Source organism: Nerophis ophidion, linkage group LG09, assembly GCF_033978795.1.
Source record: "Nerophis ophidion isolate RoL-2023_Sa linkage group LG09, RoL_Noph_v1.0, whole genome shotgun sequence".
NCBI lineage: Eukaryota > Metazoa > Chordata > Actinopteri > Syngnathiformes > Syngnathidae > Nerophis > Nerophis ophidion.
Window position 1 is genome coordinate 51,421,259 of NC_084619.1, and position 22,786 is coordinate 51,444,044.

The window sequence follows — 22,786 nt, forward strand, 5'->3', positions numbered from 1 at the left end:
AACAAACACCATGTTCAAACATAAGGGTGTCCATATGTGCACATGGCACCAGGACACCCTAGGCCGCAGTTCCATGATCGACTTTGTAGTTGTGTCATCGGATTTGCGGCCTCATGTTTTGGACATTCGGGTGAAGAGAGGGGCGGAGCTTTCTACCGATCACCACCTGGTGGTGAGTTGGCTGCGATGGTGGGGGAGGATGCCGGACAGACCTGGGAGGCCCAAACGCATTGTGAGGGTCTGCTGGGAACGTCTGGCAGAGTCTCCTGTCAGACAAAGTTTCAATTCCCACCTCCGGAAGAACTTTGAACATGTCACGAGGGAGGTGCTGGACATTGAGTCCGAGTGGACCATGTTCCGCACCTCTATTGTCGAGGCGGCAGATCGGAGCTGTGGCCGCAAGGTAGTTGGTGCCTGTCGGGGCGGCAATCCTAAAACTCCTTGGTGGACACCAGCGGTGAGGGATGCCGTCAAGCTGAAGAAGGAGTCCTATCGGGTCCTTTTGGCTCATAGGACTCCGGAGGCAGTGGACAGGTACCGACAGGCCAAGCGGTGTGCAGCTTCAGCGGTCGTGGAGGCAAAAACTCGGACATGGGAGGAGTTCGGGGAAGCCATGGAAAACGACTTCCGGACGGCTTCGAAGCGATTCTGGACCACCGTCCGCCGCCTCAGGAAGGGGAAGCAGTGCACTATCAACACCGTGTATGGTGCGGATGGTGTTCTGCTGACCTCAACTGCGGATGTTGTGGATAGGTGGAAGGAATACTTCGAAGACCTCCTCAATCCCACCAACAGGTCTTCCTATGAGGAAGCAGTGCCTGGGGAATCTGTGGTGGACTCTCCTATTTCTGGGGCTGAGGTCGCTGAGGTAGTTAAAAAGCTCCTCGGTGGCAAGGCCCCAGGGGTGGACGAGATCCGCCCGGAGTTCCTTAAGGCTCTGGATGCTGTGGGGCTGTCTTGGTTGACAAGACTTTGCAGCATCGCGTGGACATCGGGGGCGGTACCTCTGGATTGGCAGACCGGGGTGGTGGTTCCTCTCTTTAAGAAGGGGGACCGGAGGGTGTGTTCCAACTATCGTGAGATCACACTCCTCAGCCTTCCCAGTAAGGTTTATTCAGGTGTACTGGAGAGGAGGCTACGTCGGATAGTCGAACCTCGAATTCAGGAGGAACAGTGTGGTTTTCGTCCTGGTCGTGGAACTGTGGACCAGCTCTATACTCTCGGCAGGGTTCTTGAGGGTGCATGGGAGTTTGCCCAACCAGTCTACATGTGCTTTGTGGACTTGGAAAAGGCATTTGACCGTGTCCCTCGGGAAGTCCTGTGGGGAGTGCTCAGACAGTATGGGGTATCGGACTGTCTTATTGTGGCGGTCCGTTCCCTGTACGATCAGTGCCAGAGCTTGGTCCGCATTGCCGGCAGTAAGTCGAACACATTTCCAGTGAGAGTTGGACTCCGCCAAGGCTGTCCTTTGTCACCGATTCTGTTCATAACTTTTATGGACAGAGATTCTAGGCGCAGTCAAGGCGTTGAGGGGTTCCGGTTTGGTAACCACAGGATTAGGTCTCTGCTTTTTGCAGATGATGTGGTCCTGATGGCTTCATCTGACCGGGATCTTCAGCTCTCGCTGGATCGGTTCGCAGCAGAGTGTGAAGCGACCGGAATGAGAATCAGCACCTCCAAGTCCGAGTCCATGGTTCTCGCCCGGAAAAGGGTGGAATGCCATCTCCGGGTTGGGGAGGAGACCCTGCCCCAAGTGGAGGAGTTCAAATACCTAGGAGTCTTGTTCACGAGTGAGGGAAGAGTGGATCGTGAGATCGACAGGCGGCTCGGTGCGGCGTCTTCACTAATGCGGACGTTGTACCGATCCGTTGTGGTGAAGAAGGAGCTGAGCCGTAAGGCAAAGCTCTCAATTTACCGGTCGATCTACATTCCCATCCTCACCTATGGTCATGAGCTTTGGGTCATGACCGAAAGGATAAGATCACGGGTACAAGCGGCCGAAATGAGTTTCCTCCGCCGTGTGGCTGGGCTTTCCCTTAGAGATAGGGTGAGAAGCTCTGCCATCCGGGAGGGACTCAAAGTAAAGCCGCTGCTCCTTCACATCGAGAGGAGCCAGATGAGGTGGTTCGGGCATCTGGTCAGGATGCCACCCAAACGCCTCCCTAGGGAGGTGTTTAGGGCACGTCCAACCGGTAGGAGGCCACGGGGAAGACCCAGGACACGTTCAATCAATCAATCAATCAATGTTTACTTATATAGCCCTAAATCACTAGTGTCTCAAAGGGCTGCACAAACCACCACGACATCCTCGGTAGGCCCACATAAGGGCAAGGAAAACTCACACCCAGTGGGACATCGGTGACAATAATGACCTAGTGGGACGTCGGTGACAATAATGACTATGAGAACCTTAGAGAGGAGGAAAGCAATGGATGTCGAGCGGGTCTAACATGATACTGTGAAAGTTCAATCCATAATGGATCCAATCCAACACAGTCGCAAGAGTCCAGTCCAAAGCGGGTCCAACTCAGCAGAGAGAGTCCCGTTCACAGCGGAGCCACCAGGAAACCATCCCAAGCGGAGGCGGATCAGCAGCGCAGAGATGTCCCCAGCCGATACACAGGCAAGCAGTACATGGCCACCGGATCGGACCGGACCCCCTCCACAGGGGAGAGTGGGACATAGAAGAAAAAGAAAAGAAACAGCAGATCAACTGGTCTAAAAAGGGAGTCTATTTAAAGGCTACAGTATACAAATGAGTTTTAAGGTGAGACTTAAATGCTTCTACTGAGGTGGCATCTCGAACTGTTACCGGGAGGGCATTCCAGAGTACTGGAGCCCGAACGGAAAACGCTCTATAGCCCGCAGACTTTTTTTGGGCTTTGGGAATCACTAACAAGCCGTAGTCCTTTGAACGCAGATTTCTTGCCGGGACATATGGTACAATACAATCGGCAAGATAGGATGGAGCTAGACCGTGTAGTATTTTATACGTAAGTAGTAAAACCTTAAAGTCACATCTTAAGTGCACAGGAAGCCAGTGCAGGTGAGCCAGTACAGGCGTAATGTGATCAAACTTTCTTGTTCTTGTCAAAAGTCTAGCAGCCGCATTTTGTACCAACTGTAATCTTTTAATGCTAGACATGGGGAGACCCGAAAATAATACGTTACAGTAGTCGAGGCGAGACGTAACAAACGCATGGATAATGATCTCAGCGCCTTTAGTGGACAGAATGGAGCGAATTTTAGCGATATTACGGAGATGAAAGAAGGCCGTTTTAGTTGGGAAGACTATGTCTCCCGGCTGGCCTGGGAACGCCTCGGGATCCCCCGGGAAGAGCTAGACGAAGTGGCTGGGGAGATGGAAGTCTGGGTTTCCCTGCTTAGGCTGTTGCCCCCGCGACCCGACCTCGGATAAGCGGAAGATGATGGATGGATGGATGTATGGGTTGCAAATGCAAAATTAGGACAGCTTTGTGCACAACCAACTCAACCCCTTAACAATTAAGACTACAAACCCGTTTTCCATATGAGTTGGGAAATTGTGTTAGATGTAGATATAAACGGAATGCAATAATTTGTAAATCCTTTTCAACCCATATTCAATTGAATGCACTACAAAGACAAGATATTTGATGTTCAAACTGATAAACTTAATTTTTTTTTTGCAAATAATAATTAACTTAGAATTTCATGGCTGCAACACGTGCCAAAGTAGTTGGGAAAGGGCATGTTCACCATTGTGTTACATCACCTTTTCTTTTAAAAACACTCAAACGTTTGGGAACTGAGGAAAGTAATTGTTGAAGCTTTGAAAGTGTAATTCTTTCCCATTCTTGTTTCATGTAGAGCTTCAGTCGTTCAACAGTCCGGGGTCTACGCTGTCGTATTTTACGTTTCATAATGCGCCACACATTTTTGATGGGAGACAGGTCTGGACTGCAGGCAGGCCAGGATAGTACCCGCACTCTTTTTTTACAAAGCCATGCTGTTGTAACACGTGCTGAATGTGGCTTGGCACTGTCTTGCTGGAATAAGCAGGGGCGTCCATGAAAAAGATGGCAGCATATGTTGTTCCAAAACCTGTATGTACCTTTCAGCATTAATGGTGCCTTCACAGATGTGTAAATTACCCATGCCTTTGGCACTAATGCACCCCCATACCATCACAAATGCTGGCTTTTGAACTTTGCGTCGATAATCTAGATGGTTCGCTTCCCCTTTGGTCCAGAAGACACGATGTCGAATATTTCAAAAAACAATTTGAAATGTGGACTCGTCAGACCACAGAACACTTTTCCACTTTGCATCAGTCCATCTTAGATGATGTCGGGCCCAGAGAAGCCGGTGGCATTTCTGGATGTTGTTGATAAATGGCTTTCGCTTTGCATAGTAGAGCTTAAACTTGCACTTACAGATGTAGAGACGAACTGTATTTAGTGACAGTGGTTTTCTGAAGTGTTCCTGAACCCATGTGGTGATATCCTTTAGAGATGGATGTCGGTTTTTGATACAGTGCCGTCTGAGGGAACGAAGGTCACGGTCATTCAATGTTGGTTTCCGGCCATGTTGCTTACGTGGAGTGATTTCTCCAGAATCTCTGAACGTTTTTATGATATTATGGGCCCCAGATGTTCAAATCCCTAAATTTCTTCCAATTGCACTTTGAGAAACGTTGTTCTTAAACTGTTTGACTATTTGCTCACACAGTTGTGGACAAAGAAGTGTACCTCGCCCCATCCTTTCTTGTGAAAGACTGAGCATTTTTTGGGAAGCTGTTTTTATACCCAATCATGGCACCCACCTGTTTCCAATTAGCCTGCACACCTGTGGGATGTTCCAAATAAGTGTTTGATGAGCATTCCTCAATTTTATCAGTATTTATTGCCACCTTTGGCTTCACAGTGGCAGAGGGGTTAGTGCATCTGCCTCACAATACGAAGGTCCTGAGTCGTCAGGGTTCAATCCGGGCTCGGGATCTTTCTGTGTGGAGTTTGTATGTCCTCCCCGTGAACGCGTGGGTTCCCTCCGGGTACTCCGGCTTCCTCCCACTTCCAAAGACATGCACCTGGGGATAGGTTGATTGGCAACACTAAATTGGCCCTAGTGTGTGAATGTGAGTGTGAGTGTTGTCTGTGTTGGCCATGCAATGAGGTAGCGACTTGTCCAGGGTGTACACCGCCTTCCGCCCGATTGTAGCGATTGCGCCCCCCGCAACCCCAAAGGGAATAAGCGGTAGAAAATGGATGGATGGATATTGCCACCTTTCCCAACTTCTTTGTCGCGTGTTGCTGGCATCAAATTCTAAAGTTAATGATTATTTGCAACAAAAAAAAGTTTATCAGTTTGAACATCAAATATGTTGTCTTTGTAGCATATTCAACTGAATATGGGTTGAAAATGATTTGCAAATCATTGTATTCCGTTTATATTTACATCTAACACATTTTCCAAACTCATATGGAAATGGGGTTTGTACGATGGAAATGAGCTCTTGGCTAAATGCTGTGCGCCCATCGATTCATTGAAAAAAATCTCTCATGCACACGAATAAAAAATAAAAAAAATACTCAAAACAATTTGAGCAGACCTGACTATGACCTCCAGTACCCACACCGCCCCATGGCAAGTACCGTGTCCATATTGATGCAGTGCCTCAAGAAGAAGGTTCCCAGGTTTTCCGATTCACTGTTGGAGTACATACTCGTCGTGGAAAAGGTTTTCAGGATGGCAAAGGCCGTTTCGTCAAGACCTTGCGTGATGAGGCTCAGACACAAGTTCATCGCATCTGCAAAGAGGAAAGACAAAGGAATAAAAATCAACCTTGGAAGACGTGTGGCTGACCTCGTGCTTCCTTATCCTGCGGTGCCGCTATATCACCTCTACATAATGCACACTTACTAGCTTTTGTGATTACAGTAACAACTTACAACTATATAATAATTTATGTTCTCCTCTCTACAAGTTTTATGGTGAGATTGTAGCAAAGCTTATGTGAGCGCTCGTGCCACTGCTAGTGCTGATTTAGACACACAGGACGACAACACCTGCCAATTGTATTAGGGATGTTCCCATCTGGGTTTTATGTTGCAGATACCAATCATCCATTAGTGAAATTGCCTGATACAGAACCCATGTATTCACGTAAAATGTTAAATTTATTGATGGTGAGTGCAATTGACAGTTTTAATAATATAAACATAAAAGTAGTTCCTTATTTGCTTTCATTATATACAGTTGTTTGATCAAAACAAAGCCATAAGCACACTAAACAAAAGCAAAATTTACTAATATTCTTTAAATCCTTAGATTTTTGCCCTTATAAGAGGAACTTTACTTTTTTTGGAATGTTGCTTATCATTCACAATCCTTTTGTGAGACAAGCACAAATACATACAGGTATGTTTTCCTTTTTTTATGCATGCTAACTCGTGAATAAATTCTACCAAAAGTCAGCTAACAATGGAGCACATGAAAGTCACTCTATTCTGCCCATAAAGCGCTTTAAAAACATCCAAAGCCTCCAACATTTTATTTACACGCTGTGAGTATATATGTAATGTAGTAACAGGCACATTCATAACATGTAATATTTACATATTTTACTTTATCATAGGGTGGTGTATTCATTTTACAGGCCATCACAACATTCGCGTTTCCATTCAACAACAACAATAAGATTACTACTCATGGCAGACTTTATTATAGACAAAGACTACTTTGGGAAAAATTATGATCCAGAACCCTAAATTTTTTAGCCTGAATATACAGAGGATGATCTAGTTTTTAGAAGCTGAGTGATAAACAGATCCAGTTTAATGAAACACTAAGCATCATGTAGCAGTGTTGCTACGCACTCAACAAGAAATACAAACTATGAACATAATAAAACAAACAATCACTTATTACAAAAACAATCACTTATCATAAAAAGCCCTTAAAATAACAAAATCACTAATACTTGGTTATTATTCAGGTCACGAGACGTAAATGGAGTATTGACAATTTAAGGATGTTTTTTTGTAGGCTATCGGCGCAATAGAGTACAACCATTAGCTGCATGGTTAGCCACCCCGTACATATTGTACTTTACAAATTAAAATGCTAACAAAAAAGAAAAACGTGTGCTTGTCTTACTTAGGGATTGTGAACATGAGGCAAAATTACACAAAAAGTGCAATTCCCCCTTTAAGTCCTTCCTTATCCACATAATTATATATTGATTTTGTAAACATGAACATAAACAACATTGAAAATTGACAAAATTTAAATAACCTAATCACTCAAGTATCGATCATATACTGATACTGGCACCACCAATTTATGGATCAATCTGACCTCCTCTTATGTGTCGTGTACTGACTGCCAATGCTCTCAGTGTGCAATATGTTTAGCCTCATGCTGCAGTGGAAATGATACCTAAAAATGATACAAACCCCATTTCCATATGAGTTGGGAAATTGTGTTAGATGTAAATATAAACGGAATACAATGTTTTGCAAATACTTTTCAAACCATATTCAATTGAATGCACTACAAAGACAAGATATTTGATGTTAGAAATCATAAACTTAATTTCTTTTTTGCAAATAATAATTACCGTATTTCCTTGAATTGCCGCCAAGCATGTAATGTGCGCCTGCCTTGAATTACTGCCGGGCCAAACTCGCTTTGCAAAATAATTAGCGCATGCTTACTATTACCGCCGGGTCAAACTCGCGACGTCACGAGTGACACTTCCCTTCTCATCATTTTCAAAATGGAGGAGGCCTATTGCAACAATTTGAAATCGCATAAAGGGAAAAAGATTAAGAGCTATTCAGTAGGATTTAAGATCCAAGCTATTGAATACCGTATGCTAAAAAGAACAGTAAGCAGCTATGTTTTATTAATATACCGGTACCACATGTGGCGCCGACGGTCCGACAGACAGGCAGGGCACGCTAGCTGTAGCAGCCGTGCCCAAGATACCGGCGAGCGAGCGGAAGAGCGACCTGGACTGAGGTTTTATTGAAAAATAGACAAAGTCAAACTGCTCAAGCCATGTCCTTTCTTGGTGGTCCTGGGATAAAGAGATCACCCACGGAGCAGAACGAGAGGAGCAGTCGATAGCAGCGGTCTGATAGCAGTTTTCTGAGAGACTTTTTAAAACTGAAGAAAGATAAAGAATACTTCTGTAAACAAGTTATCAATGCTTTTGATCAGAAGGATCTGGCATGGATTTCATTTATAAGTAAAGGTAAGACCATTTTTCATTGATTTTTTATTTACCGGTAGCCTTTATAACCAGGTAAAATCCCATTGAGATCAAAGATCTCTTTTCCAAGGGAGACCTGGCCAAGAGGGCAGCAGCAGGGTTACATTAAAAACAGTAAACAACACATAAAACATCACATTTACAACAATTAAAACTTGCTCATATGACACATTTGCATACAGAAAAGGGAAAACTGTAATCATTTCACAGAACCTTTAAACTCATTTAATGCAACAAGGGTTTTAAGTTGAATATTCGATTGTAGGTTATTCCAAGCCTTCGGTGCTGAAAATAATAACCATAATAACGTTTTTTTTTTTTTTTATTAAATGTGCTTTTCATGATGGTATCCTTACATCACACTCAATTTTTTACTGCATGCCTTTGGTAAGCGCAGGAGTGAGAAGAGGTTTTAAAATAATTAGCGCCTGCTTACTTTTACCACATGCCTTGAATAAGCGCAGCAGTGAGAAGAGGTTTTAAATTAATTAGCGCCCCAGCGGCTATTCAAGGAAATACGGTAACTTAGAATTTCATGGCTGCAACATGTGCCCAAGTAATTGGGAAAGGGCATGTTCACACTGTGTTACATCACTTTTTCTTTTAACAACACTCAGTAAACGTTTGGGAACTGAGGAGACTAATTGTTGAAGCTTAGCAAGTGGAATTCTTTCCCATTCTTGTTTTATGTAGAGCTTCAGTCGTTCAACAGTCCGCGGTCTCCGCTGTCGTATTTTACGCTTCATAATATGCCAAACATTTTAGATTGGAGACAGGTCTGGACTGCAGGCGGGCCAGGAAAGTACCCACACTCTTTTTTTTTCAAAGCCACGCTGTTGTAACACGTGCCGAATGTGGCTTGGCATTGTCTTGATGAAATAAGCAGGGGCGTCCATGAAAAAGACGGCGCTTGGATGGCAGCATATGTTGTTCCAAAACCTGTATCTACCTTTCAGTATTAATGGTGCCTTCACGGATGTTAAGTTATCCATGTCTTGGGCACTAATGCACCCCCATACCATCACAAATGCTGGCTTTTGAACTTTGCGTCGAAAACAGTCTGGATGGTTAGCTTCCCCTTTGGTCAGGATGACACGATGTCGAATATTTCCAAAAACAATTTGAAATGTGGACTCGTCAGACCACAGAACACTTTACCACTTTGCATCAGTCCATCTTAAATGATCTCGGGCCCAGAGAAGCTGGTGGCGTTTCTGGATGTTGTTGATAAATGGCTTTCGCTTTGCATAGTAAAGCTTTAAGTTGCACTTACAGATGTAGCGACGAACCGTATTTAGTGATAGTGGTTTTTTGAAGTGTTCCTTAGCCCATGTGGTGATATCCTTTAGACATTGATGTGGGTTTTTGATACAGTGCCGTCTGAGGGATCGAAAGTCACGGTCATTCAATGAATTCTCTCAACCTTTTGATGATAGTATGGACCGTAGATGTTGAAATCCCTAAATTTTTTGCAATTGCACTTTGAGAAACGTTGTTTTCAAGCTGTTTGACTATTTGCTCACGCAGTTGTGGACAAAGGGGTGTACCTCGCCCCATCCTTTCTTGTGAAAGACTGAGCATTTTTTGGGAAGCTGTTTTTATACCCAATCATGGCACATACCTGTTCCCAATTAGGCTGCACACCTGTGGGGTGTTCCAAATAAGTGATTGAGGAGCATTCCTCAACTTTATAAGTATTTATTGCCACTTTACCAACTTCTTTGTCACGTGTTGCTGGCATCAAATTCTAAAGTTAAAGATTATTTGCCCCCCCCCCAATTTTTTTTTTTTTTTCAGTTTGAACATCAAATATGTTGTCTTTGTAGCATATTCAACTGAACATGGGTTGAAAATGATTTGCAAATCATTGTATTCCGTTTATATTTACATCTAACACAATTTCCCAACTAATATGGAAACGGGGTTTGTACTTCCATCCATTTTCTACCGCTTTCTCCCTTACGGGGTCGCTGGCGCCTATCTCAGCTACAATCGGGCGGAAGGCGGGGTACACCCTGGACAAGTTGCCACCTCATCGCAGGGCCAACACAGATAGACAGACAACATTCACACTCACATTCACACACTAGGGCCAATTTAGTGTTGCCAATCAACCTATCCCCAGGTGCATGTCTTTGGAGATGGGAGGAAGCCGGAGTACCCGGAGGGAACCCACGCGTTCACGGGGAGAACATGCAAACTCCACACAGAAAGATCCCGAGCCCGGATTTGAACCCAGGACTGCAGGACCTTCGTATTGTGAGGCAGACACACTAACCCCTCTGCCACCGTGAAGCCCTTAAGATACTAAAAAATGCAGTTTAGTTATCATAATGGAGGAAATTATTACTTCAGGGAAGCAGCTCCACACCTTCTATGGAGACACATAATTAGCTAGTAGCCGCTTGTCAGCAGGGGCACTAAACATAAATACAGTTTCAGCCAGAGTGGAATGGCATTAAACAGCAATGTTGTTAATTTTCACATAAAACAGCCGATACGGATTGGCACATCTCTAACTTACAGTATATCACCTTTCACCTGCATCATTTCATTAATGCTTGCTGTATTACTATGACGTGCATGCTGTGCTTCATTTAGACAGACCTTGGGTAAAACAGAAGGCTCTTTTGCAAAAAACAGCAAATGGGCGGGTATTCCCAAGAATGCTTGTTTTTCTTTTAAAAAAGCCAAAAAAGAGAATGACCTACTAGCACTTGGCAGTTTTTGATGTTTAATTTTATAAATCCATTAAGCCGTCTAGACAAAAGCTGCAAAGTTTTAAAGTTTTTTGTTCCTTTACCATACCAAACCAATACCTTAAAACTGAAATATATAATGGCATGTGTTCAAGACACACTGTGACACCCTGCTAAAAAAACATGTTTTGCCTAATATAGATGTATACTAATAGCAAACACAGGACATTGACTCGGTAGCTGTTGAGTGCGTGTGCACCTGGAATGTAGTTCCTGTCCTGCCTCAAGTGCTCCATCATTTCAGGGACATGCTGCTGATGTCCAGCTTTGGCCAGCGTGAAGATCAGCTGCATGATGTCTCGGTCCACCAGACGGATGTTGGCACTCTCCGCTTCTTCAAGAGTCTGACAGGGAGATGCATTATCATTGACTAAATGTTAAATGGTGATATGTGAACTGAATAAAACACACACACCTTCTTTAGACTGTCCAAGTCCCCCTTCTCAATGTACCCATTCATCAGTGATACATAAGTGTCAGGACCGGGGTCAATTCCAGCTCCCTGCATGACCGACAGGATGTTCTTTGCACTCTCTAGGTCGCTGAAACACAGATATGATATCTAACATGTATTCTTTGGAGCATGAGCGCATCAGGTACTCACCCTGAGCGGGCGTGGCCTGTTACCAGACCGTTAAAAACGGCTTCAGTGATGGGGAGGTCTTTGCTTTTCATGAAACCCAGAATGGCGCTGAAAAAGAAGGGACATTTGAATGTTAAAAATAAGTTCAAACTAGAAGCAGGCAGGAAGCAATCAGACGACAAGATATCGAGAACGATCATCAAGTTTCAATTGGTTCTAGGGTTTTCAACACACCTAATGTCTTGTTATCACAAAAAAACATGAAAAGTCAAGACTATTGATGTAACAATGACCTGTATTAATAATAAAATGTAATAAAAATACTTGAAGTTAGTATTACCATTTCAAATTAAGATTATTGTAGGACCGGGACTAAAAAACACAATTTGATAAGTTCCCGGTGATACTACTCATATACGCATATATCAGTTCCACAAATCTGTAGCTGGAAACTAGAAAACGAATCGCTAACTAGCCTTAATGCTCACATGAATACAAGACATATTAACATCTTTCCCCATTACAAAAGTGATACCCCAATATAAATGAATATAAACACATTATTGTGTGAGCAACTAAACTATCCAATTGTGCACATTATACCTGCAAGCTGTGCTCTCTTAGAACAGAGTGGAAAGTATGAGGATACATTGCGTCTGTTGTCCATGTAGTTTTTAAATAAAGGTTAAAGGATCGTAGTGTGTACAATAGTTACTTTTGAGCAAATAAAAATACTTCGATAATTATGATTACAGGATCATTTTGGTTGCAATAACTGTGAAACAAAATTTTATATCGTTCACGTAATCCTTTGAGAATCTCAGTGAGCTCAAGTCTCTCTTTTCTTAGTTTTGAAGGAATAATCTTTAGAGACAAGTTAGGTCCAACTTGAAATTGAACCACTTTGGTCAGTTAGATTGAGTGATTAACTTGAAGGGGTCGTATTATGATTTTTTTCTCTACATTTGAAAACACTTCCTTGTGGTCTATATATGGTGTTTTTTCAGTCAAAATTTTGCCTAATTTATGTCTTACAGACGGTCTCCAGACCGCTTTCTGACCGTCTCTTTAGGATGCACCGTTTTGTAGGCGGTCTACGTGCCCCCACTTCAACCGACTCTTCTTCCCGGCAGCTGTGTTGTAGTTTTTAGCACTTCCATACGGGGTCAACTGACTGATTTAAGTGAGAATTACACGCTACTTTGTTTTAGAAATGGCAGCAGCAGAGGATGCATGTGCATGTACAAGGCGGATTCGCGCAAAGCACTTGGGGTGAATTTCTATCATGTATGGACATATCCTCTGACATCACAACTGGGGAAAAATGTGACAAGTTGTGCAAATTCCAAACGGCTCGTTTTGACCGAGTATGAAAAAGGCAATTTTGTTTTGTAAATATCTCCACCGTGCCTATATAGTTTGATTTCAAATTTTCGGGATTTATGCAGATCCCAAAGACATTAAATCAGCTACCAATAGGTAAGAAACTTTGGTTGCATAATAGGTCCTCTATAAGCGATTTAAAAGGGGAACTGCACTTTCTTTGGAATTTTACCCATCGTTCACAATCATTATGAAAGACATGAAGGATGTATAATTTTTTTCAAATGTAAACATAAATAAAAGTCTGCTTACAGCGGAACTAATGGGAGGTCCTCTATACAGTTCATAAAATCCAATAAATAACCAACCAAAAAGCTCCAACAATTTACATTTAAATTTTGTGATTTGAATATTAACCAAGTATTAGTGATATTGTCATTTTAAACGCTAACGCAGACAAACTATACCCCTAAGTTTACAATATCGCGTGGTCTGCTGCTTCCTCACTTCCTTGCTCCGTCTAAGTTTATTCTCGATCATAAATCATACCTCTCACCTGGAAAGTAGATGGCTTAGGATATAATCCGACAAGTTTGTACACTTTGACAGCCAATAAGGATCTGGAACTGAAAAGAACGACACAAAAAGATGCTTCATCCCAACCCAAAGCCCCCCCCCCCCCGGTTTCTTCGCAAAGATTACAAGACAATCTTCATCTAAACGGAATATATGAACATAATAACAGCAGACCGTATACAATAAGTTACGTTTTATTACGTTTGTTGGCTCTCATAGTCTGCGGTGAATAACAATCAGTGATGAAGAAAAAAAAGTAAACCTGATGCAATTTTTAAATAAAAGTTCTGCGTATGCTTAAAATGATCAAAATACATTAATATTAAATGTTATTATAAATGTTCTTGTTACTACATTACTTATACATTTACATCATGTATATAAAACCTTAATGGAGGTATTTTTAAGTGTTTTATAGGCAGAATCGAGCGGCTCCCTTAAACTCAATTGTAAGGGAACTTTGATCGCATTAGAATGCATTAAGAAAAAAAAACATCCATCGTCATGTCATGCATCGTCATAATGATTTTGAGCGAGAAACAAAATTCCAAAAAAGTGAAGCTCCCCTTAAAGGAGCTGGACGAAGTAGCTATGAAGAGAGAAGTCTGGGCTTCCCGGCTTAGGCGGCCCCCGACCCAACCTCAAATAAGCATAAGAAGATGGATGGATGGTCCCATTTTAAAGTATTTTTTTAATCGTATTGTTGTTTTTATTGATTTTAAAGTTGTATTATTAGTTTTTAAATGTCTTAATGACCTTGCGCTTTATCTATCTGACCTCCTTTTACCGTATTGACGCTCGTAGATCCTGAGGTCCTCTTAAATTGGCCTTTAGCTTTACCAAATACGAGAAAAAAGAGCAACGGCGAGGGGGGCATGTAGAACAGCCTGCCAGAGAGCCTGAGGACTGCAGAGAGCGTTGAAATAAAAAAAAAATTAAAGGCTGAAGACCTTTTTAACCAGGGTTTTTACTGATCATCCTAAACTCTAAGTTTTTTATTATTTTATTGTGTGGTTCTTTGTCAATTATTAATATCCCTACTATTATTCTCTCAATGTTATGTTTTTATGATCAATTCATCCATTTACTACCGCTTGTCCCTTTCGGGGTCGTGGGGGATGCTGGCACCTATCCCAGATGCACTAGAGCGGAAGGCAGAAAAACGGTGCTCGGCAGTACAGGGGTTAGTGCATGTGAATGTTGTCTATCTGTGTTGGCCCTACAATGACGTGGCGACTTGTTTAGGGTGTACCCCACCTTCCGCCCGAATGCAGCTGGGATAGGCTCCAGCACCACCCGCGATCACAGAAGGGACAAGTGGTAGAAAATGGATGGATGGATGGTACTTTAAGACATGTCCTCTGATTCCATAGCGCTCCAATGTATTTATTAAGATATCATAATTAATGGTGTTAGATGCTTTAGTTCGATTCATAAATACTGCTGCTTCACATTGTTTGCCATCTTTTGCATTGGTGATCTCTTTTGTTATTTTTAATAATGCCATGGATATAGAAATGTGTGCTCTTTATCTGAATTGGTTCTCTATGAGTGTTCTACTTTTGTTTATGAATACATCCAATCTGATGTTGAATATTTTATTCAATGATTTTCGAAAATTGTTGAAGTAAAAAAACAGGTTTGTAATTTGTAAACCGGTGTTTGTCTCCAGTTTTGTAAATCTGTACAATTTTTGCTTTTTCAAATTTAATCTGGGAACGTTCCAGTTTGAAATGAGAGCCGATATACATCAATAGTTCTGAGATTTCTTCAATAACTATTTGTATCACTTTAATAGCAATTCGGTGTATTTTTATCACTTTAATAGCAATTCGGTGACAGTCAGTTAATGTCTTGGATTTACATTTCTTTATAATTTTGATTATTTCCTCTTCTGTCACATTATTGAGGAACATGGAGCTTCTATCTATTGTGTCATTGAAGTCCTCAACTTATCTGTTTTATGGAATGCTTTGCTCTAGTTTGGGACCAATATTTACAAAGTAGCTATTGAAGTGTTCAACTACTTCAGTCATTTTGTGATTTTTTTTTTGGTTTCAACTAAAATGTATTGAGGGTAATCCTTCCTAGCACCATTTTTAATGACGCTATTTAGTATGACCCATGTTGCTCTTGTGTTTTTGTCTAATATTTTACTGTAATATTATTTTCTAGATGTTGGCATTATGCTGGTTTGTTTGTTCCTATACTTTTGTACTTATTTTCTGCATCTATGGATCTTTGTTTTATAAATGTTCTATATAATGAAATGATTTGTTTCATTAATTTTTCAGTCCCTTTGTCATCCATTGTTGTTCTTTTTTTTTGTGCTTTTTTTAACAAGTCGTTTCCGTGGACAATGTTAATCATAAAACATCATAAATGTATTACAATAATTACCAAATGCTTTGTTCACATAATGTTTACTCTACACTGTCCCAGTGTTGTTCTCTCAGATCATGCTTCAAAGTGTTTAAACTTTCCTCCGAGCATAGTCTTTGAAATGCATTTTTTATTCCATGTCTTCTACCCTAACCCTATCTTGTAGTCTTCATCCAACATTGTGAAAACTGGTAAATTATCACTAATGTTGGTTATTAGTAGTCCACTTGTATTATTATTCACAAAATCGTATGTGAAAATATTATCAATAAGCATGGCGCTGTGCCTTGTAATTCTGCTTGGTCTTGTGATTTTAGGATATAAACGTATACCATCTATGAAGTCAACAATATTCTTCTATCCCCACAAAGATTACCTGGTCTCTTATTTCTGTAAAAGTTATGTTAATCCAGTCTTCAACCTTTTTAATACTTGACTTAGGTGTTCCATAGATATAACTGAGTAAAAGGTTTTAGTTTTTTTTCATCACTTATATCAATTGTTATGCATTCCAAGAGACTATCAATGACATGTTTTCACCACTTTGTAATCCAGATGTTTGTCCACATACAGAGGTACTCCGCCTCCACTCTTTTTATTTCTGTTGATGAAGTTCAGTTCATATTCTTCCAGGTCAAAATCCCTTTCTTTCTCCTCCTTGATCCAGGTTTCTGAGATCGCAATTAGTTTAAAAGTTTCCTTGAATTGTTTCAGATATTGTTGAATGTTGTTGCACTTTGATTACAGACTTCTATTATTGTTGTGAATAATTGATAGTTTGTCGACCTATTTTTGTGTAGTAGGAGCATTTATTGTTAAAATGACTTTGAGAGTTCTATGTCCTTCTCAAAGTCCAGTTGGTTCATGTCTTATTGATCTATTGTCCAGGCGTACTGGTAAAGTTAAATCTGTCCAGATCCTCCATGCTTCTTACTGCCAACACCTTTGCTTCCTTCTGAGAGTCATTCATTCAGTTTGATAAATATATTACAATTTGTTACCCAGGTGTGCTGAAGTTTTTGTTGTTTTCTCAGGTATCTTGCTTTTTAGTGATGTCTGCATTCTTTTTCATAGAATGGTTATTCACATAGACATTAGTTCCTTTCAGTTTGGGTCCCTGTTTTAAAAGTGTGATTTTATTCTTTCTATTCACAAGCCTCATTATGATAGCAGGTTTAAATAATAAATAAATAAATGGGTTGTACTTGTATAGCGCTTTTCTACCTTCAAGGTACTCAAAGCGCTTTGACACTACTTCCACATTTACCCATTCACACACACATTCACACACTGATGGAGGGAACTGCCATGCAAGGCGCCAACCAGCACCCATCAGGAGCAAGGGTGAAGTGTCTTGCTCAGGACACAACGGACGTGACGAGGTTTGTAGTAGGTGGGAATTGAACCAGGGACGCTCGGGTTGCGCACGGCCAGTCTCCCCACTGCGCCACGCCGTCCCTCGTTTGTCGTTGTTTTTCTTGGGCAGCGGGTGAAAAAACTCGATGTTTTCCAGGTCCATCTTTATTCCTTTGCTCTGGAAGAACGATACCACCTGTTGCTCTGTCGAGTAGGTTTCTTCCTCTACGCCAGGGGTCGGGAACCTTTTTGGCTGAGAGAGCCATACAAGGCAAATATTTTTAAATATATTTCTGTGAGAGCGATATTTATACACATATATATGTATATATTTATTTTTTTAACACTGAAAATCAACTATATGCGTGTATTTTTAAGAAAGACCAACATTTTTAGAGTATAATAAGTCTCTTATTCTTTTTAATAACATTTTTATTCTGAGGCTAACCAAAAATAAATAAAATACTTCTTACCATTAATGCGACTTCTTGAACAGGTGCGGTAGAAACCGGATGGATGGATGAAAATGCATGAGAATGTTTTATATTTTGAACGTTATTTTTGACACTGTGATTACCAGCGGAATTATTCATTACTTATCGTGTTAGGCAATGTCAGCTAAGATTTATCTGAGAGCCAGGTGCAGTCATTAAAAGAGCCACATCTGGCTCTAGAGCCATGGGTTCCCTACCCCTGCTCTACGCCCTGCCACCGCTTGTCTGTAGCCACAGCGCGCGGCTTTAAATCCAGTCCAGAAATGATCACAAAATTTATCCGGCAATATTGTTCTAATTGTCTACTTTTTATTCCAAATCTTGAATGCGACAGTCCCTTTCTGCATTCTGGAGGTGCAATGATTTTACCTCCTGCAGAAGACCGAGGAGCTGCTTTTGCTGCGTCTTGACAGCAGTCAAGCCCTCGGACAACAAGTCAAGAGGGAGTTCTTTGTGTCATCTTCAGTCAAGGCGGTTGTTTTTGGTGGCATAATGGTAATCACCCAGGGCGAACCTTGAATGTCTGATTTGACAATCAGTTGTCCGATAAGTATCAACTGTCAGTACCGTTTGGCTAGCTGTTGGATGCTCAGTACCGAAACCACAGTAAGTTTAAGCCAGGTCGAATTCTCGGTATGCCGATAAGCAAAAATGTATACCAAAAAGGTTTTCTTTTAAGGTCCGTGATCCAACATCGTTAGCCAGTTGAGCCAGAAAATGAGTGTTTTCACAGCGGTTGCAAACACAGACTTAATGTTCGACTTGACAGGACAGGAAGTGATGTGAGGACGGTTAATGAGTACAAACATGGTTTGCTCACCTGGCGCCTTGTATGTCTCCAGTTTGACAGTAGGCAGCAATGAGCCTTTGGTAGGTAACCTAAGAAGACAAATACATGGGATGTACTTTTTAGGATAGACTCGATTTGCATTCATCCCACAATGAAGAAATGACTGAATTTCATCCAATTTAGAAGATGTGAAAAACGGGGGCATAACATCTGTAACAAGAGAAGATGTGGTTTCTTTCTCTCACTCGATTTGGCTGGACCTTGGCGACCTCCATCTTGTCTAGGAAGCCCATAGGCGAGAACCTGAACTCATTCTGCAGGTACACTTTCAGCAAGGCGTTGTAGTGACTCACATCATAATGTGCACCTGGGGCAAGAGAATAAGAGCACAAATCTGTTGCTGCAAGTGCTTTCCAACAACAACAAGGAGCCCATCACAGTGTGGCAAACTTCTCACCAAGTTCCTGCAGCCTTTCCCAGATGCGGTGAGCCAGCTCTGTGCGCTCCTGCAGGCCCATCTCTGGGAGCAGGGTGCCGCAGCTTCGCAGCAGCAACAAAGCCTGGTTACTACTTGGGTAACCTACAAATAACAGAGCTATCAATTATTGATCTATTTACGCATTAAATTTATTCCTGGGATACTGATTCGAGTACACATGCAGTGCTTATACCTGCCCTGCAGATGTCGTGGAAAATGCGCAGCAGCATGGTCTTGGTGATACGACCAGTCCTTCTCACGGAGGTGTCCAGCTTGGCCAAGGCCCAGTCGAAGTGTTGTGCTTGCCTGGACAGGACCGCATTGCTGACTTCGTCCTTATTCTCCGTGGCGACAGAGTAGCTGCGCACACAAAGTGCTGCGTGCCGCCCGGCAAGACTGGAGGGAAAAGAGAAACTGCAACTGAAGCAAAATCGCATTTACCGTATTTCCTTGAATTGCCGCAGGGCATATAGTATGCGCCTGCCTTGAATTACTGCCGGGTCAAAGGTCAAACTCGCTTCCCAAAATAATTAGCGCATGCTTAGTATTACCGCGTGGTCAAACTCGTGACGTCACAAGTGACACTTCCCCTGTCATCATTTTCAAAATGGAGGAGGCAGATTTCAATACCGGTAATTTGAAATCGCATAAAGGGAAGAAGATTAAGAGCTATTCATTAGGATTTAAGATGCAAGTTTACATCCCACTCAAATTTTTACTGCATACCTTTGGTAAGTGCCGGAGTGAGAAGAGGTTTTAAAATAATTAGCGCCCCGGCGGAAATTCAAGGAAATACGGTAATTGCAATATTTGACCCGAGTCAAGGAATTGGAAACTTTAGTTGGGCTACAAACTAGGGCTAGGCTATATATCGATATACTCGATATATCGCGGGTTTGTTTTTGTGCGATACAGAAAATGACTATATCGTGATATTCGAGTATAAATTCTCACGCAGTTGCTTTTAGCTGCGGGCATTACACTACATGCGTTTCCCACTCTTTCTTGTCTCTCCATCTCACAGAGACGCAAACCAAGCACACCTTCTTACACACGTCACGTGTGCAACGTCACACGCTCCCGCGGAGCAGATAGGTAGCGACATGATAATGTTAGCTGTTATGCTAACGGTGAAGTGCGGGTGGTAATACGAGAGAAAGAAGGTGTGAATCTGGTAACAAATGGAGAAATAATTAATTCCCAAGAAAAACAGCACAGGGTCAATCGTCTGGCGGCGATTTGGCTTCAAGCGGGAATATATTTAACATTTATGCGGCAAAACAGTTGCTATTAAAGTAGCATTACTGCCAATATGTAGCATCATTTGAAAAGTCCCCGGTTAAAGAATGAGGAGTGCTTGAAACTGCATCTAAACATCTCTGTTCAGTGCCACACCCACAAAATGCCGAAGCAACATTTCCAGAACAACACCATATGAAATAAAAATCAACAACAGAAAGATAACGCGCGCAGGAACCTATTTTAATTTTCCTGAGGGAAGTCTCCTGAAGGAATCATAAAGTACTATCTACCTATCTATCTATTTATCTAGCTATTATGCAGTTTGTTTTTATTTGACAGTTATTGAATTATCTTGTGTGACATCATGCACAAAAGTGCACTTTATTTGTTTTAAGGTATTGTAGTGGTGTTCTGTACAAAAAGTGCGGTTTAATTTAGTGTTGTTTTGATATGTCATCTTAGTGACATCATGCACAAAAGTGCACTAATAGCTTGTTTTAAAATGTCTCTGACAATCTTGCACTTCATGTTTTGAAATGACATGAATGTTTGTGATACTGCTTAACTGTTTAATAAATACAGTTTTGGTAAATTGACTTGTTTGTGATTTTTCTCTCTGCATAAAAGTTTAAAAGTAGCATATATTAATGCAGTATGAACAAGAATGTTTTAATGTAGACAAATAGAATCATCATACTGCTGTGATTATATGCATCAAGTGTTCATTCAAGGCTAAGGCAAAATATCACAACGTATATCGTGTCATGGCCTAAAAATAGAGATATTAATAAAAGGCCATATCGCCCAGCCCAACTTGCACTGAGCCTAGTCTATAAAATCCGCTACACCTCCCTGATACCGAAGTACATGTCAAACTACTTCCATAACGTAAATGACCATCATAACCACAACACGAGGGGGAGCTCATCAAACCATTTTAAACACAGATTCCGATCTAACAAAGGTCGTAACTCATTCTCCTTATATGCCAGATCAATATGGAATGCACTCCCATCAGGTGTAAAAGAAAGTGCATGTCAATCCTCCTTCAAAACCGCATTAAAAGAACACCTCCAGACAACTTCAACCCTAAACTAACACCCTCCCCTCCACGGATTGTAAATAATCAAATGTAAATAATCAAATTTATATACTTGTTCTTATGCTTTCTGATCTATCTATGTCCATTACTTGCTGTACATATCCTACCAAGTCAGACCGACACAGTTTCAATGTCCATTTCTCAGATCAGGGGTCGGCAACCTAAAATGTTGAAAGAGCCATATTGGACCAAAAATAAAAAAACAAATATGTCTGCAGCCGCAAAAAAATAACAGCCATATTACATAGTGAGTCATGAGATATAAATTGAAATAAGACATGAAGGAAACCAAATGAGCTCAAATATACCTATAAATGAGGCATAATGAAGCAATTTCTACATATAGCTAGCCGATTAGCTTGCAGTCGTGCAGTGACCAAATATGTCTGATTATCACTCCACACAAATCAATACCGTCAACAAAACTCACCTTTGTGCATTCATGCACAACGTTAAAAGTTTGGTGGACAAAATGAGACGGAAAAAGAAGTGGCATATAACATCTCAGAAAGTGGGAAAAAGTTATACATGTAAACATACTACGGTGAGTTCAAGGACCGCCAAAATTAGTATGACAAAACGGCACTCACCAAATACTCGAATCAGTGAAGCATGTTTAATAAAAACAGTGTGCTTTATAACAATTAGGGAGGTTTTGTGTCATGCTTGTCCTCCTACAGAAACCATATTAAAACGAAAAATATATTTCTATATTCTTTTCCCCCTCATCTTTTTCCATTTTTCATACATTTTTGAAAAAGCTCCAGAGAGCCACTAGGGTGGCGCTAAAGAGCCGCAGGTTGCCGACCCCTGTCTCAGATGATACAATTGTTTTTGACTGAAGTGCTGATATCAATGTAAATAATTTAATGTATATACTCTGATGATTAACTTGTGTGATGACTGTATTATGCTGATAGTATACTGTATATTTACACCATGAATTGATTAACGTGGACCCCGATTTAAACAAGTTGAAAAACTTATTCCGATTAGGGCTGGGCGATATATCGATATACACGATATATCGCAGGTTAGTCTCTGTGTGATATAGAAATGACTATATCGTGATATTCAAGGAATACGTTCTCACGCAGTTGCTTTTAACTGCAGGCATTACACTACAGGCACTCCTTGCTCTTTCTTGTGTCTCCTTCTCACAGACAAACAAGCGCACCTTCTTACATACGTCACATACTGTCATGTCATACATCACATACGTATGCGCCCTCACGGAGCAGAGAGGTAGCAGCATGGGTAACGTTAGCAGTGATGCTAGCGGAGCCGTGCGAGCTGTAATACGAAAGAAAGAAGGAATAATTAATTCCAAAGAAAAACAGCACGGGTGCATCGTCTGGCGGTGGTTTGGCTTCAAGTGGGAATATGTCCAACAGACAACCGTAATCTGTCAAGTGTGGGCCAAAAGCGTTGAAACCAAAAGTAG

General features: G+C 41.4%; 1 protein-coding gene across 1 annotated transcript in view; it reads right to left on the reverse strand.

Moving 5' to 3' along the window:
- lrpprc (leucine-rich pentatricopeptide repeat containing) overlaps nt 1–22,786 on the reverse strand; it is a 169,820-nt gene that overhangs the window by 141,354 nt on the left and 5,680 nt on the right. The window contains exons 2-9 of the mRNA XM_061911204.1: nt 19,192–19,394; nt 18,978–19,100; nt 18,766–18,887; nt 18,551–18,609; nt 11,621–11,707; nt 11,432–11,558; nt 11,216–11,360; nt 5,634–5,788 (exon numbers count right to left, since the gene is read on the reverse strand). Of these exons, the coding sequence (XP_061767188.1) occupies nt 5,634–5,788; nt 11,216–11,360; nt 11,432–11,558; nt 11,621–11,707; nt 18,551–18,609; nt 18,766–18,887; nt 18,978–19,100; nt 19,192–19,394 (1,021 nt within the window). The remainder of the gene's footprint in view (nt 1–5,633; nt 5,789–11,215; nt 11,361–11,431; nt 11,559–11,620; nt 11,708–18,550; nt 18,610–18,765; nt 18,888–18,977; nt 19,101–19,191; nt 19,395–22,786) is intronic.